Source organism: Lolium rigidum, unplaced genomic scaffold (assembly GCF_022539505.1).
Source record: "Lolium rigidum isolate FL_2022 unplaced genomic scaffold, APGP_CSIRO_Lrig_0.1 contig_9424_1, whole genome shotgun sequence".
NCBI classification, from domain to species: Eukaryota; Viridiplantae; Streptophyta; class Magnoliopsida; order Poales; family Poaceae; genus Lolium; species Lolium rigidum.
Window position 1 is genome coordinate 204,021 of NW_025901530.1, and position 11,154 is coordinate 215,174.

The window sequence follows — 11,154 nt, forward strand, 5'->3', positions numbered from 1 at the left end:
CGCCATTAACGGTCTTGACGCTGTCTCCGTTAAAAAAATACGTCCGTGAAGATACTCTCGATGTAAACGATCGCTCTGGCCCGCATAGAGTCCGTGGATCAAACGGGGAAGATGGCCCTAAAGCGGGAGCGGTAAAACCGCCGTGGCCCGTGGCAGAAACGGCACGACGAAGGAAGCTTCCGTCCTGACGCTACAGCCTACACCGACCGGGCCGCTGGTAGCAACGGGGAGAGATCTGGTTGACTGTCGGCGACGTCACCTCACAGCCAGCAAGCAAGCTAGCCGCGTCTGCGTCTTCTTCCCCTCGCCGTCAACCCGCCCGCGCCAGAAGCTCGCTCGCCCGCCTTGGTATATACTCCTCCCACCCACACCCACCTGGGGGTGTCGCCAAACTCCGCCAACCACCGTGCCCCCTCCCAGATCTCTCTCTCTCTCTCCAGCACACACCCAGCTAACTCCTCCTCCTCCTGCCCGACTCCATCTCTCCGCCGCCCGGGAAGCCATGGCGTTCGACGCCTTCACCGACAAGACCGCCGTCTTCCGCCGCCTCAAGGCCAAGCCAGAGAACAAGGTACCCGTCTCCCCCTCTTCCTCTTCCTCTTCCTCCGCACCCGCCCGCCCCACCCAGATCTGCCATGCCTCAAAGAACAGATCTGATCGGCACTTGCTTATGCTGCAGATGTGCTTCGACTGCAACGCCAAGAACCCCACCTGGGCCTCCGTCACCTACGGCATCTTCCTCTGCCTCGACTGCTCCGCCTTCCACCGCAGCCTCGGCGTCCACATCACATTCGTCAGGTCAGTACCCCAGCCCTCCCTCCCCGTCCTTGCCCACATAAAGATCCGCCTTTGCGTACCACTGCTTTGGTACTGCTGCTGGATCCGCCTGCCCAGCGCGCGCGCCGCGGCCAGCTCATCCCGATGCGTGCGTGCTCCACTCACGATCAAGAAACGGCCGTGCTCCCTTCCTCCCTGCCAGATCACTTCGTCGAGCTAAACCTGTTTTCGGAGATGCTTTTCTGTGGGCTTAGTCTGCTACACCAATGGATCGAAGCTGGGCTGCATCGGTGGTGTCTGTGCCATTGAGCACTCTGTCTCTAGTAGCCTAGAGATAACCGAAAACACCGACGGAGATCTCGGTATTTGAATTGTAAAGCCTAACGCAGCAGTTCAGAAATTTGTCGTTTGTGCTATGCTATTTATCAACTCAAGGTAGTGGGTCGCGTCAAAAGAGTCAACATGTTTTGCACTGCTGCCGACACATTACCCTTTGCAATGCCACCATGTTTCTCTTGCTGTCTTTCTTTTTTCCTCCCAATTTGATGTGCTACCAAGTTCCAGGGCAACTTCATGCCACTGCCTGTCTTTCAATCCTGCCAACGGTATCACCCTGTTTTCCATCTCTCTTACGCCAACTGTAACTTGCGTTCTGTGCAGGTCAACGAACCTGGACTCATGGACTCCCGATCAGCTAAAGATGATGGCTTTCGGAGGCAACAACCGTGCGCACGTTTTCTTCAAGCAGCATGGGTGGTCAGAGGGCGGCAAGGCCGATTCAAAGTACACATCGAGAGCTGCTGAACTGTACAGGGAGATACTGCAAAAGGAAGTGAAGAAGAGTTCGGCTGTCAACGTCTTGCCATCATCACCTGTTGCGTCGTCTCAGCCATCAAACCCATCTGACGACTTCCCTGATTTCAAGCTTGCTGATGCACCAGAAGAGAATACCAATGGGAAGCATGAGCCTGTGGTCGCTAACCCACCAAAAGAGCCAAAAGCCCCTGCTCATCCCACTTATGTCAGTTCTATGAAGAAGCCCCTAGGTGCAAAGAAGCTTGGTGCCAAGACTGGAGGACTTGGTGTAAAAAAGCTAACTACAAAGGTAATAGTTTTACATCAAAGTGGCTATTCTTTTTCTTCTAAATTTAGATGGTTCAAATACCTTCAGGCATATGTATGTCTGTAGGTCAAAGGTTCTAAAAATAGCATAGTACCACTCTGCTATATGATGTGGGGACCATGGGCTAACCTTTGCCATTTTTTTCCCATTTTGTGCTACAGACAAATGAAAGCTTGTATGACCAGAAACCTGAAGAGCCAAAACCTGCTTTGCCAACAATGACTGCTGCTGCTACAGCTGCTGCAAAAAGTGGCCCATCCCATTCACGTTTTGAGTATGTGGAGAATGAGAAATCAACTGATTCAAAAACTGGAGGATCTAACATGAGTGGTCATGTAGCAGCACCGAAAACCTCAAATTTCTTTCAAGAGTATGGAATGGATAATGGGTTCCAAAGAAAAACAAACTCGGCGGCCTCAAAGGCTCAGGTAAAATCTGCGTTGATCTCAGTGCTACATTAGTAAGAGAAACGGTTGAACTGTGCAGATTTTATCCTCAAGATTTAGCTGTTTCTCGTAGCTTCCCTTGTTTTGAGTTGTATGCCATCTTTCTGTTTCTCTGGTGCTTTTTAGCTTACATAGGACATCCTTTTACTCTGAATAATTGTTGAGAGTTAAACTTTGTTGATGATAATCCTACATTTGTAGGAGAAACGTTCAAGTTGATTGAGTTTAATCCTATATAGGCGTCACCATACCACCTTCTAACCTGATTGAGCTGTTCTTCTAGCTTCCCTTGTTTTGCGTAGTATGTCATATACCTTCTTCTATGCTTCAGCTTGCATAGGACGTTTTTCTCTGCTGCATTATTGTTCTTCTGTCTGTTGTTCATATACATCTATGACATGTACTGTTAACTTCAGAGACAATTCTCTGCTTTCTACAAGCATTTGGTAGCATGTTCCTTCTTTTTCATGAATGGTCTTTGTAATGTTTCAACAAATGGGCAGTGCATTCCTCTCATGCATGCATGATTTTGTTCATGCACTTGCTTTTAGCTTCTGCTTACAGCCTCCCTTGTTTTGAGCTGAATGCCATCTGCCTGTTTCTTCGATGATTTAGCTTGCATATGCCATCTGCCTGTTTCTTCGATGATTTAGCTTGCATATGCCATCTTTTTTACTCTTGAGTTGTTGTTCCCGGATCTGATCTTTTTCATATAAAGTTATGCCACTCCGATTCCTTGACAACATTTTCCTAGCATGCCCCTTTTTCACAAATGGTCTTTGTAGTCCTTCCATGCACGTGTGACCATGTATGTGTTGCTTTTACATAGATTGTCCAAGTGGATTCGTTATTCTCATTGGTTATTTAACATGCAACAATCAGCATCTTACATTCCTATGCAAAGCTGATCCTCTGTAATTTAGATGTTCCCTCAATTTTCTCTCAAAACCAACGAAATCTGTGCCTGTCATTTATGGATACAGAAGGGAAAAAAAGACTTCACAAGCCTAAGGGACAAAAGCAAAAATATAGAGGCTACATTTTTTTCTCGGAATTTATATATTTGCAACTTAATGTCCTCAACATTAGTATCCATTTTGATACTGGGTACAATATATCTTGCAGATAGAGGAGTCAGACGAAGCAAGGAAGAAATTCACTAATGCAAAAGCAATTTCATCATCGCAATTTTTCGGTAATACCGATAGAGAACAGAAAGAGGCCCAACAATCTCTTCAAAAGTTCTCGGTGAGTAATACATTAGAATCATTATATATTCTCCTCTTTGAGTGTTCATGTTCCTTAATCTGAACATCCTATACATGTTATATAAAATTGATTTTGAAATATTCTGTAGAAATTTGCCTTTTTTTTTCATATATTTTTTCTGTTTGCTTTACTACAGGGTTCTTCATCCATTTCAAGTGCTGATCTTTTTGGCCGCGATGCTAATGATTCTGATCTAGACGTAAGTGCTGCGGACCTCATCAACAGAATATCTTTCCAGGTAACCTTACTAAATGGCCACCACCATTTATCATCATGTACATGTGTAGACAATTCAAAGGTTCGCTCTAGGGAAAATCAAACTAAAATATTTAATTTGCTGCAACTATTTCATAGGCATCTCAAGATTTATCATCCCTCAAGAACATTGCTGGAGAGACTGGAAAGAAGCTCACATCACTAGCCTCCAATTTCATCACAGATCTCGATAGAATCCTTTGAGATGGTGATGAGTAGACACCCTTCCTACCTGGACAAAATCACTGCTTTTCCAGCTGTCTCAAAGCATTGTTTTCATAGCTCTGTAGAGGGCAATAGATTTGAATGGTCGCCATTGTTCAAACCTTGTCCGCATGAAAATATTGTTAATTCTTTTTCATGGCCATAGTGAAAAACGCACGATTTTGTATCTATTACAGTTTGATGTATCTTCGAAGAGATATTCTTATTTGATGTGACTATGAACTCAAATCTGTATATTTTGTAGTGTCTTATGCCAATCAAGTTACATACAAACTGTTACATTGTAACAAACATGTGGGTCATATTGACACAATAATTTTGTTGGTGTTAACTATTTTTTGTTCATATCTACGTAGTAAAATGAAAAGGAAATTTGTGAAGCCAAAGGTTTTTTGCCCAGCAATATAAGAAAGCGGCCACTGAGCTTTGCACGAGCATCACCATCCAGAGTGTCTGTGTGGAACCAACCATGCTTGATGACATGGACTTTATGTAAGACTGGTGTAGTTTTGGTATATAAATGTTTGTGTTCCATTCTTTTTATTTATTTACTTTACCTTTTGTAAGGCGATATGCTATATTTCCTTTTGGAAGAAAAACGTGTATGTCAGGCTGCAAGCAAACGAATTACGTACGGATCACCGCAAAGCTCGCCCCACAGAAAAACGTACGCGAGCGCCAGCAGCCAAAAATGAAAAATTAAGTGGGACATTGCCGGTAGCCCACCTAACATTGTGTGATATACATAAATACAAATCTCTTGCGCACCTTACTTAACTCTCTTACGCCATCTCGAGATAGCTGCGTGTCCAATGTAAGTACAAGCCATGTTATTGAGTTGAGCCTACTTGGTTTGCATTTGAGTTGGCCCCTCTTCATTACATGCATCGGCCGATAATTACACTTGGTACCATTTAATGACAAAGTGAGAGCACAAGACCATGTCATATGTCCATACACATTTCTTGCGCATTTGGTTTGATCTTGTGCTTCTCCCTTTGCTACGAGAGCCGCGTCCACAAGGACGGACGAGAGGCCACGGTCCAGGTCGGGGAACTGTACACCGATGAGAGAGGCGATTCCTGCTGTTCCTTGCGGTGCCAAGAGCCGAATAATCTACTTCTTAATGTCATGTTATCCATGTAGCAATTCCTTAATCTATATGTGACGCCACATCCTCCTAATGGCATCAAAGAATGGCGAAGGACTGGCTTGCTTGGTGTTGTCATGGGAGAGATTACAATTTGTTCGTCATATTGGCTGAATCCTTTTCGCAGAAATTGTTCAGATCCTCGAAAAAGTCCTGCTAGCGGAACCACTTGGGCATCCTGTTATCAATCCAAATTTCATGGTAGCTCTGGTTCTTGTGTGCTTAACAAATCAATGTAAGATTCACTCTGTTTGCTTTAGAATCTTGTGAGCCATAAGGAAAAATAAACTCAGGTTAGTTTATCTTCTGAATTGTTCAATTGCTTGTGCTATTCGACCACCCAAGTCTATTGTGCGATAAATATTACTTTGTGCACCCGATTTTTTTTGTGAGTTAATTAGATGGGTTCAGTTTTTCAGACATGCTATATGCAGATATAAGAAAAATTCGAATATGACGTTCATGTGGGGTGCTTGAGTCTTTTTATTAATTTTCTTCTATAAGTATGGGTGGCTCTTATAAACTATAGCCTCTTGCACATGACGTACTTGGTTTTTTTTATAATCTTTCTTGAACTATACCATGCATGACTCTAAACTTCAATTCAGTACACTGCTGGTATACCGAATGACCTCATGTTCAGATGATCCAGATTGTAGAACAAAACATTTAGGTTAAAGCAATATGATTCTTATTGTCCATGTATCTCTAATTACAAATGTAACCAGGATGATTGAAGAGAACAATATAAAGTAAATCTTGTGAATTTTTCTTTATTCAACAAAAAATTGGATATTTTACATAGATAGAATAAAATTTAAATAAATGTTGAAATGTAATGTTATCTGATGGAATAATAAAGTGATATGTTCCTAGGGATGGCCCACTGTTGTTGCTCCCTTTGCTTTGTGGTGGGTATCCATGGCTTTTTTTTTTGAGAAACGTCCCTGCTCTTTATTTATTCAATCAAAGAACCATACAAAGATTCTTCGGTGGTGTGACAAGCCAAACCGATCTACCAACCTCTAGGGATGTAGCATAACGGGATAATCTGTAAGCTTCACCATTAGAAGCTCTGCCTTCATGACAAAAAGTTTCAGCAAACTGTTTTGCCCACTCCTGACACTCCGGGATAATGAAACTGAACTTCCCTTTATCCTTCTTCTGGGAGCAAAAGCAATTGGCCAATTATAAACAATGAGTAGCCACTTTAAAACGACAAAGGTTCAGATCAGAATCCATGGCTATTAGTGAGTAATGATAGTCTGCTGCAGGTGGATTTAGTGGTCGTTGGGTCGCAACTTGCAGCCTATCAAAAGAATTGTCGCAGCAAAAAACAAGAAAAAAAAGAGACAATTGAAAAAATAAACGGCGCGACAAAGGCACGTAAGGTCCATCTTCTTTTTTTGAGATCTCACGTAAGGTCCATCTAGTATACTTATAAAGTGACAACTCTCCTCCTGCCGTGTAGTACCAATAAGTTTGAGGCAGTCGAAAATTCCATCTAATCAAGGCAAAGAGAACTAGTATGAAACTATATCATAGTGACACCAAATTCAGAGGGGAATACAAGATTTAAAAATCCAGCAACTCACAACGACCTTATCGTTGCAGTGTCGACAATCAAATCAGCGATTTCTTCGTCGGAGTCGCTAGCGGCTGGCACCTCCTCTTCACCACTTGATATTTCAACTCCTTGTCCTCCATAGCATCAATGCGAATTGTTGAGAATTTACATGCTTCTTTTTTAACCAGCATCTCGGAGATAACTGTCATCACATTGTTCTGCACCCATGTCCTTATAGGTCTAGCACCATACATCTGCAATACCGCCACATGGTATTTCCAAAACCACAAGAGTGAATATATTTTTTTCTGAGAAATTTTAGTTTGATCGCTCGATATTATGAAAAATAACAAATACTTACCGGGTCGTATGATTTGGACAGAATGACGTCCAATGCAGCATCACTTGTGGACAGAGATATGCCCTTTTTTGCTACTCTAGCAGTCGCGCTTTTCATTTGTATTTTCACGACCTCCATTAGTTGATCGTGAGACAGTGGTTCAAATATAACAATCTGGCTTAGTCTATTGAGAAGTTCAGGCTTGAAATACTTATGTACCTATAAACAAAAAACAATTGTAAATTGTAGAAATCATTACTAGGAGCTGTGCATTTTGGGTCAGGAGCAAACCTTTTTCATGAGAAGGTCTCTTGCAACTTTCATTTTTCTTTCACAAAGTTTTCCTGATATTAAGTGTTCGGCACCTATATTTGAGGTCATAATGATGATTGTATTTTTGAAATCTACTTTTTGACCTTTTCCATCAGTCAACACACCGTCATCTAGCAGCTGAAGTAATACATTTAGTACGGAGGAATCGGCCTTCTCCACCTCATCGAAAAGTATAACACTATACGGACGACTCTTAACTTTATTGGTCAATTGTCCACCATCTTGGTAGCCGTGATAACTGTAAGGTTTATAAAACAAGAAGTCATATAAGTAAACTTGAGCATAGGATCATTTGCTATAACACCATATTGCAATATTAAAAAAATATGATATGGAATAAACCTTGGAGGTGCTCCAATGAGACGCAGCGCAGATCCAGGACTGACATATTCAGACATGTCGAAACGAAGCAACATCTTCTCATCATCAAATAGCTGTTCGGCGAGAGCTTTTGCAAGCTCTGTTTTGCCAACACCAGTTGATCCCAAGAAAAGAAAAGAGCCTATTGGTTGACCAGGTGGGTCAAGACCAGCCCTAGAACGTAGCACTGCTTGCACAACTAAGTTGACGGCTTCATTTTGACCAACAACTCTTTCATGCAGTCTATCTGCAAGATGGATTAGCTTTTCCGTCTCTTCTAGATCAAGTGCGGCGATAGGAATTCCAGTCCACCGGCTCACAACCTTCAGAACGAAAATATTGAAACGAAGCATCCCAATTAAGCACTACACATTATATTTGAAATGATTGATCAAAATCTAATTAACCCTCTTACTTAAATTAGAAAGGAAATGTCTACCTGTGCAACATGTTCTGGGCTAACAAATGTTTCTCCTCCCTTAGTGGTTGTGCAAGCCTCGTCAATGAGATCAATAGCCTTATCTGGAAATTGTCGGCCGGTAACATAGCGCCCAGCGAGCTGTACGGCGGCAACAATTGCAGCATCCTGAATCTCCACTCGATGGTGCTCTTGTAGACCCTTCTTTAGAGCGTGGAGGATGGCAATGGTGGCCTGCTCGCTCGGCTCGTCGACATGCACCTTCTGAAACCGCCGCTCGAGGGCAGGATCCTTCTCGATCTTCTTGCGGTACTCATCTAACGTGGTCGCACCCACGCACCTGATACGGCCACGGGCCAACGCCGGCTTTAGCATGTTGGCAGCATCCGTGTTGCCGCCCTCGCACCGGCCGGCGCCTAGAAGCATGTGCATCTCGTCGATGAACAGAATTACCTTGCCATTGGCATCCTCCGCCTCCTTTATAACGTTCTTCATGCGCTCCTCGAACATGCCACGCCATATGGTTCCGGACACCATACCCGCGACGTCGAGCTCAACAACGTGTGCCCCGAGGAGCGGCGCAGGGACCGTGCCAGCAGCGATGCGCTGCGCGAGGCCCTCCGCGATGGCCGTCTTGCCGACCCCCGGATCGCCGACGAGGGCGGCGCAGTTCATCGACGTCCCGGCCGGGCAGACTGGTTTCGCGGCGGACTACCGGGTTGGGCTGGCCGACCACCGGATCAGCCTGGCTGACCGTAGCTGTCATGTCCCGGCCGTACGTGCGCAGGCTGCGGCCAACCACCGGCGTGTCTGTCGTGTCCCGGCCGGGCAGACTGGTTTCGCGGCGGACTACCGGGTTGGGCTGGCCGGGCGTGGGTGTGATGTCCCGGCCGATCGTGGGCTGGGTGGTTTCCCGGACGACCAGCGGGTAGGCCTGGCCAGTTGTGCCAGTCATGTCCTGGCCGAACCATTGCAGGCTCGACGAGCCCTTGTGTGGCCGGCGCCGGGGGTAACTCCCCCACGCCGCCTCCCACAGCGCCGCCGTGGCTACTGTCGCGGCCGTCATCGCTGCTATCAAGACCATAGCCTTGGTGAAGTCGCTAGTCTCGGGCCATAGGCTTGCCATAGGTTGGGGTGGAAAGGGCGAGCTGTAGTTCCACCTTGGATCGTATTCGGTCCCACGATTTAGACATCGTCGCCGGCAAAACCGATCGATCTAGCCGATTAATTGTTAACTTTTAGCGCCCGGAAAGCATATAGATTTTCTATTGGTTGTTCAGGCATATATAGATATTAACGTATTTTTTTTTGTATACGAGCTGAACTCTGATTCCGACGATAGTCCAATTCTACCGTATTCCAGAGCTTGAGAAGGAGTAAGTATCAGTTCAGTTTCTTTTACTGCAAGCAACGATGGATTATGATACACCTGAAGGGAGTCACGCCAAGCACAAGCGTTCTCTTTCCTAGTTAACTTCCACTTTCTATTTAGGACACTACTAGGCGTTCCCGTGGGATTTGATTTCCCTGCCTCTGAATCCCGTGCTCATGCGTGTTCTTTTTGCTGCCGGGTAGCAATTTTTTTTGCTAAAGCTTCAGTATAGCAAAAACGGTCGTCCACGAAATAAAAGGAAAAGGCTGAGCTCGCCGGAGCCCTCATAGCAAAAATATTATCCTACTGTAGCAAAAATACATACTGTCGGAGACATTGACGGGGAACTCGCTAGAGAACTCACCGGAAACCCTCGCCAGAGACCCCCTAAGCAAACATATTGTGCAAATGTATCATAACTATACAAAAGTTGTAGCAAAAGAATTATTCACGTGTTGCAAAATCCATATAATGGAGACATCACCGGAGACCTCCGCCTACAACGGACAACAATGTCATCCAAGCTTGCAGCAACTCCGTTCGTCCATGGTAGCAACGCCTGGAACCGCCAGTAGCAACGCCCGGCGCCTAAGGTAGCACCGCTGCCCTCCCTTCGTAGCACCACCGTGCAACTTTGCCCGACAGCCTTTGCTTGTCCGTGTGGCAGGCTTTGCAACTCCGTAAATGATTGCGGAGCTAGAAGACGTTCGTTAAATGCATGCGCCGATGGTTCTTGGAGGACCAGTAGGGACGCCCCCGACCGGCGACGCCCAGCCAGAGTCCAACACCGTCTTGCTCGACGCCAGCCTGCAGGCTAGCACCGCCGCCAATTTGCCAGAGCAAGGCCACAACGGCCAAGATGCTCGGCCGTCGAGGAGGAAACACCGCGGGTGGCCATGGGAGGTCGAGGGAGCGAGGACTACCAGTAATTGTCGGAATGACGGGCAGGGACGCGCGCGGGCAAGGAAAATACATCGGAAAGCATCCGGTGGCAACGACGGATCCATGGCGGTCAGCGAGTGCTGCGTTGGAGGTAGGGTGCAAGTGACGTCGGAGTAGGGGGCAGCACCGTCACCCATGGTGGGCGCAGCGAAGGCAAGCTTCTCCAGTGGAAGGCCTCCATCGATTGTGGCCAAGCACAGATACGCGGCAACCATGGTGAATGGATCTCGTGCGTGGAAGCGTGGTAGAGGATAAGAGCATCTCCACTCGTCCCCTTATATGGGCTCCGGCGCAATTGTTTCAGGGCCCATATAGGGGATGTAAAACAGAGTTTGGGAACGCTCGACCCCCAATAGGGTTGGCGTAGGGTTTATATTTATAGTGTACAACACATACAATGTTACAGGTATAATACACAGAAGCCCACGTATATATACAGTCTAACACCCTCCCTCAATCTGAACTCTGTTATCTAACATCTAACAAGTTGAGATTGCGCCTACAACCTTGGAACAACGGCAAGGATAGTGGCTTTGTGAAGATGTCAGCAAGTTGATCTTTGGAGGAGATAAACCTG

The 11,154-nt window shown here is 45.7% G+C and overlaps 1 protein-coding gene and 1 pseudogene across 1 annotated transcript; one reads left to right on the plus strand and one right to left on the minus strand.

Moving 5' to 3' along the window:
* The first annotated feature begins 418 nt into the window (after positions 1-418).
* On the plus strand, positions 419-4,323 carry LOC124682367 (probable ADP-ribosylation factor GTPase-activating protein AGD9). Its single transcript, XM_047217058.1, has 7 exons — positions 419-571; positions 680-798; positions 1,438-1,882; positions 2,062-2,328; positions 3,472-3,594; positions 3,752-3,853; positions 3,970-4,323. The coding sequence occupies exons 1-7, from the start codon at positions 503-505 to the stop codon at positions 4,072-4,074; spliced, it is 1,230 nt and encodes a 409-aa protein (XP_047073014.1). The 5' UTR covers positions 419-502; the 3' UTR covers positions 4,075-4,323.
* Positions 4,324-6,868: 2,545 nt separating this feature from the next.
* Positions 6,869-9,329, minus strand: LOC124682352 (annotated as a pseudogene).
* Positions 9,330-11,154: the final 1,825 nt, after the last annotated feature.

Bases quoted from the DNA above. Each gene is read 5' to 3' on its own strand.
- LOC124682367 (XM_047217058.1), top strand. From the start codon at position 503: ATGGCGTTCGACGCCTTCACCGACAAGACCGCCGTCTTCCGCCGCCTC. The intron at 1,883-2,061 runs GTAATAGTTTTA...TTTGTGCTACAG, and splicing joins TAAAAAAGCTAACTACAAAG to ACAAATGAAAGCTTGTATGA. The intron at 3,854-3,969 runs GTAACCTTACTA...ACTATTTCATAG, and splicing joins TCAACAGAATATCTTTCCAG to GCATCTCAAGATTTATCATC.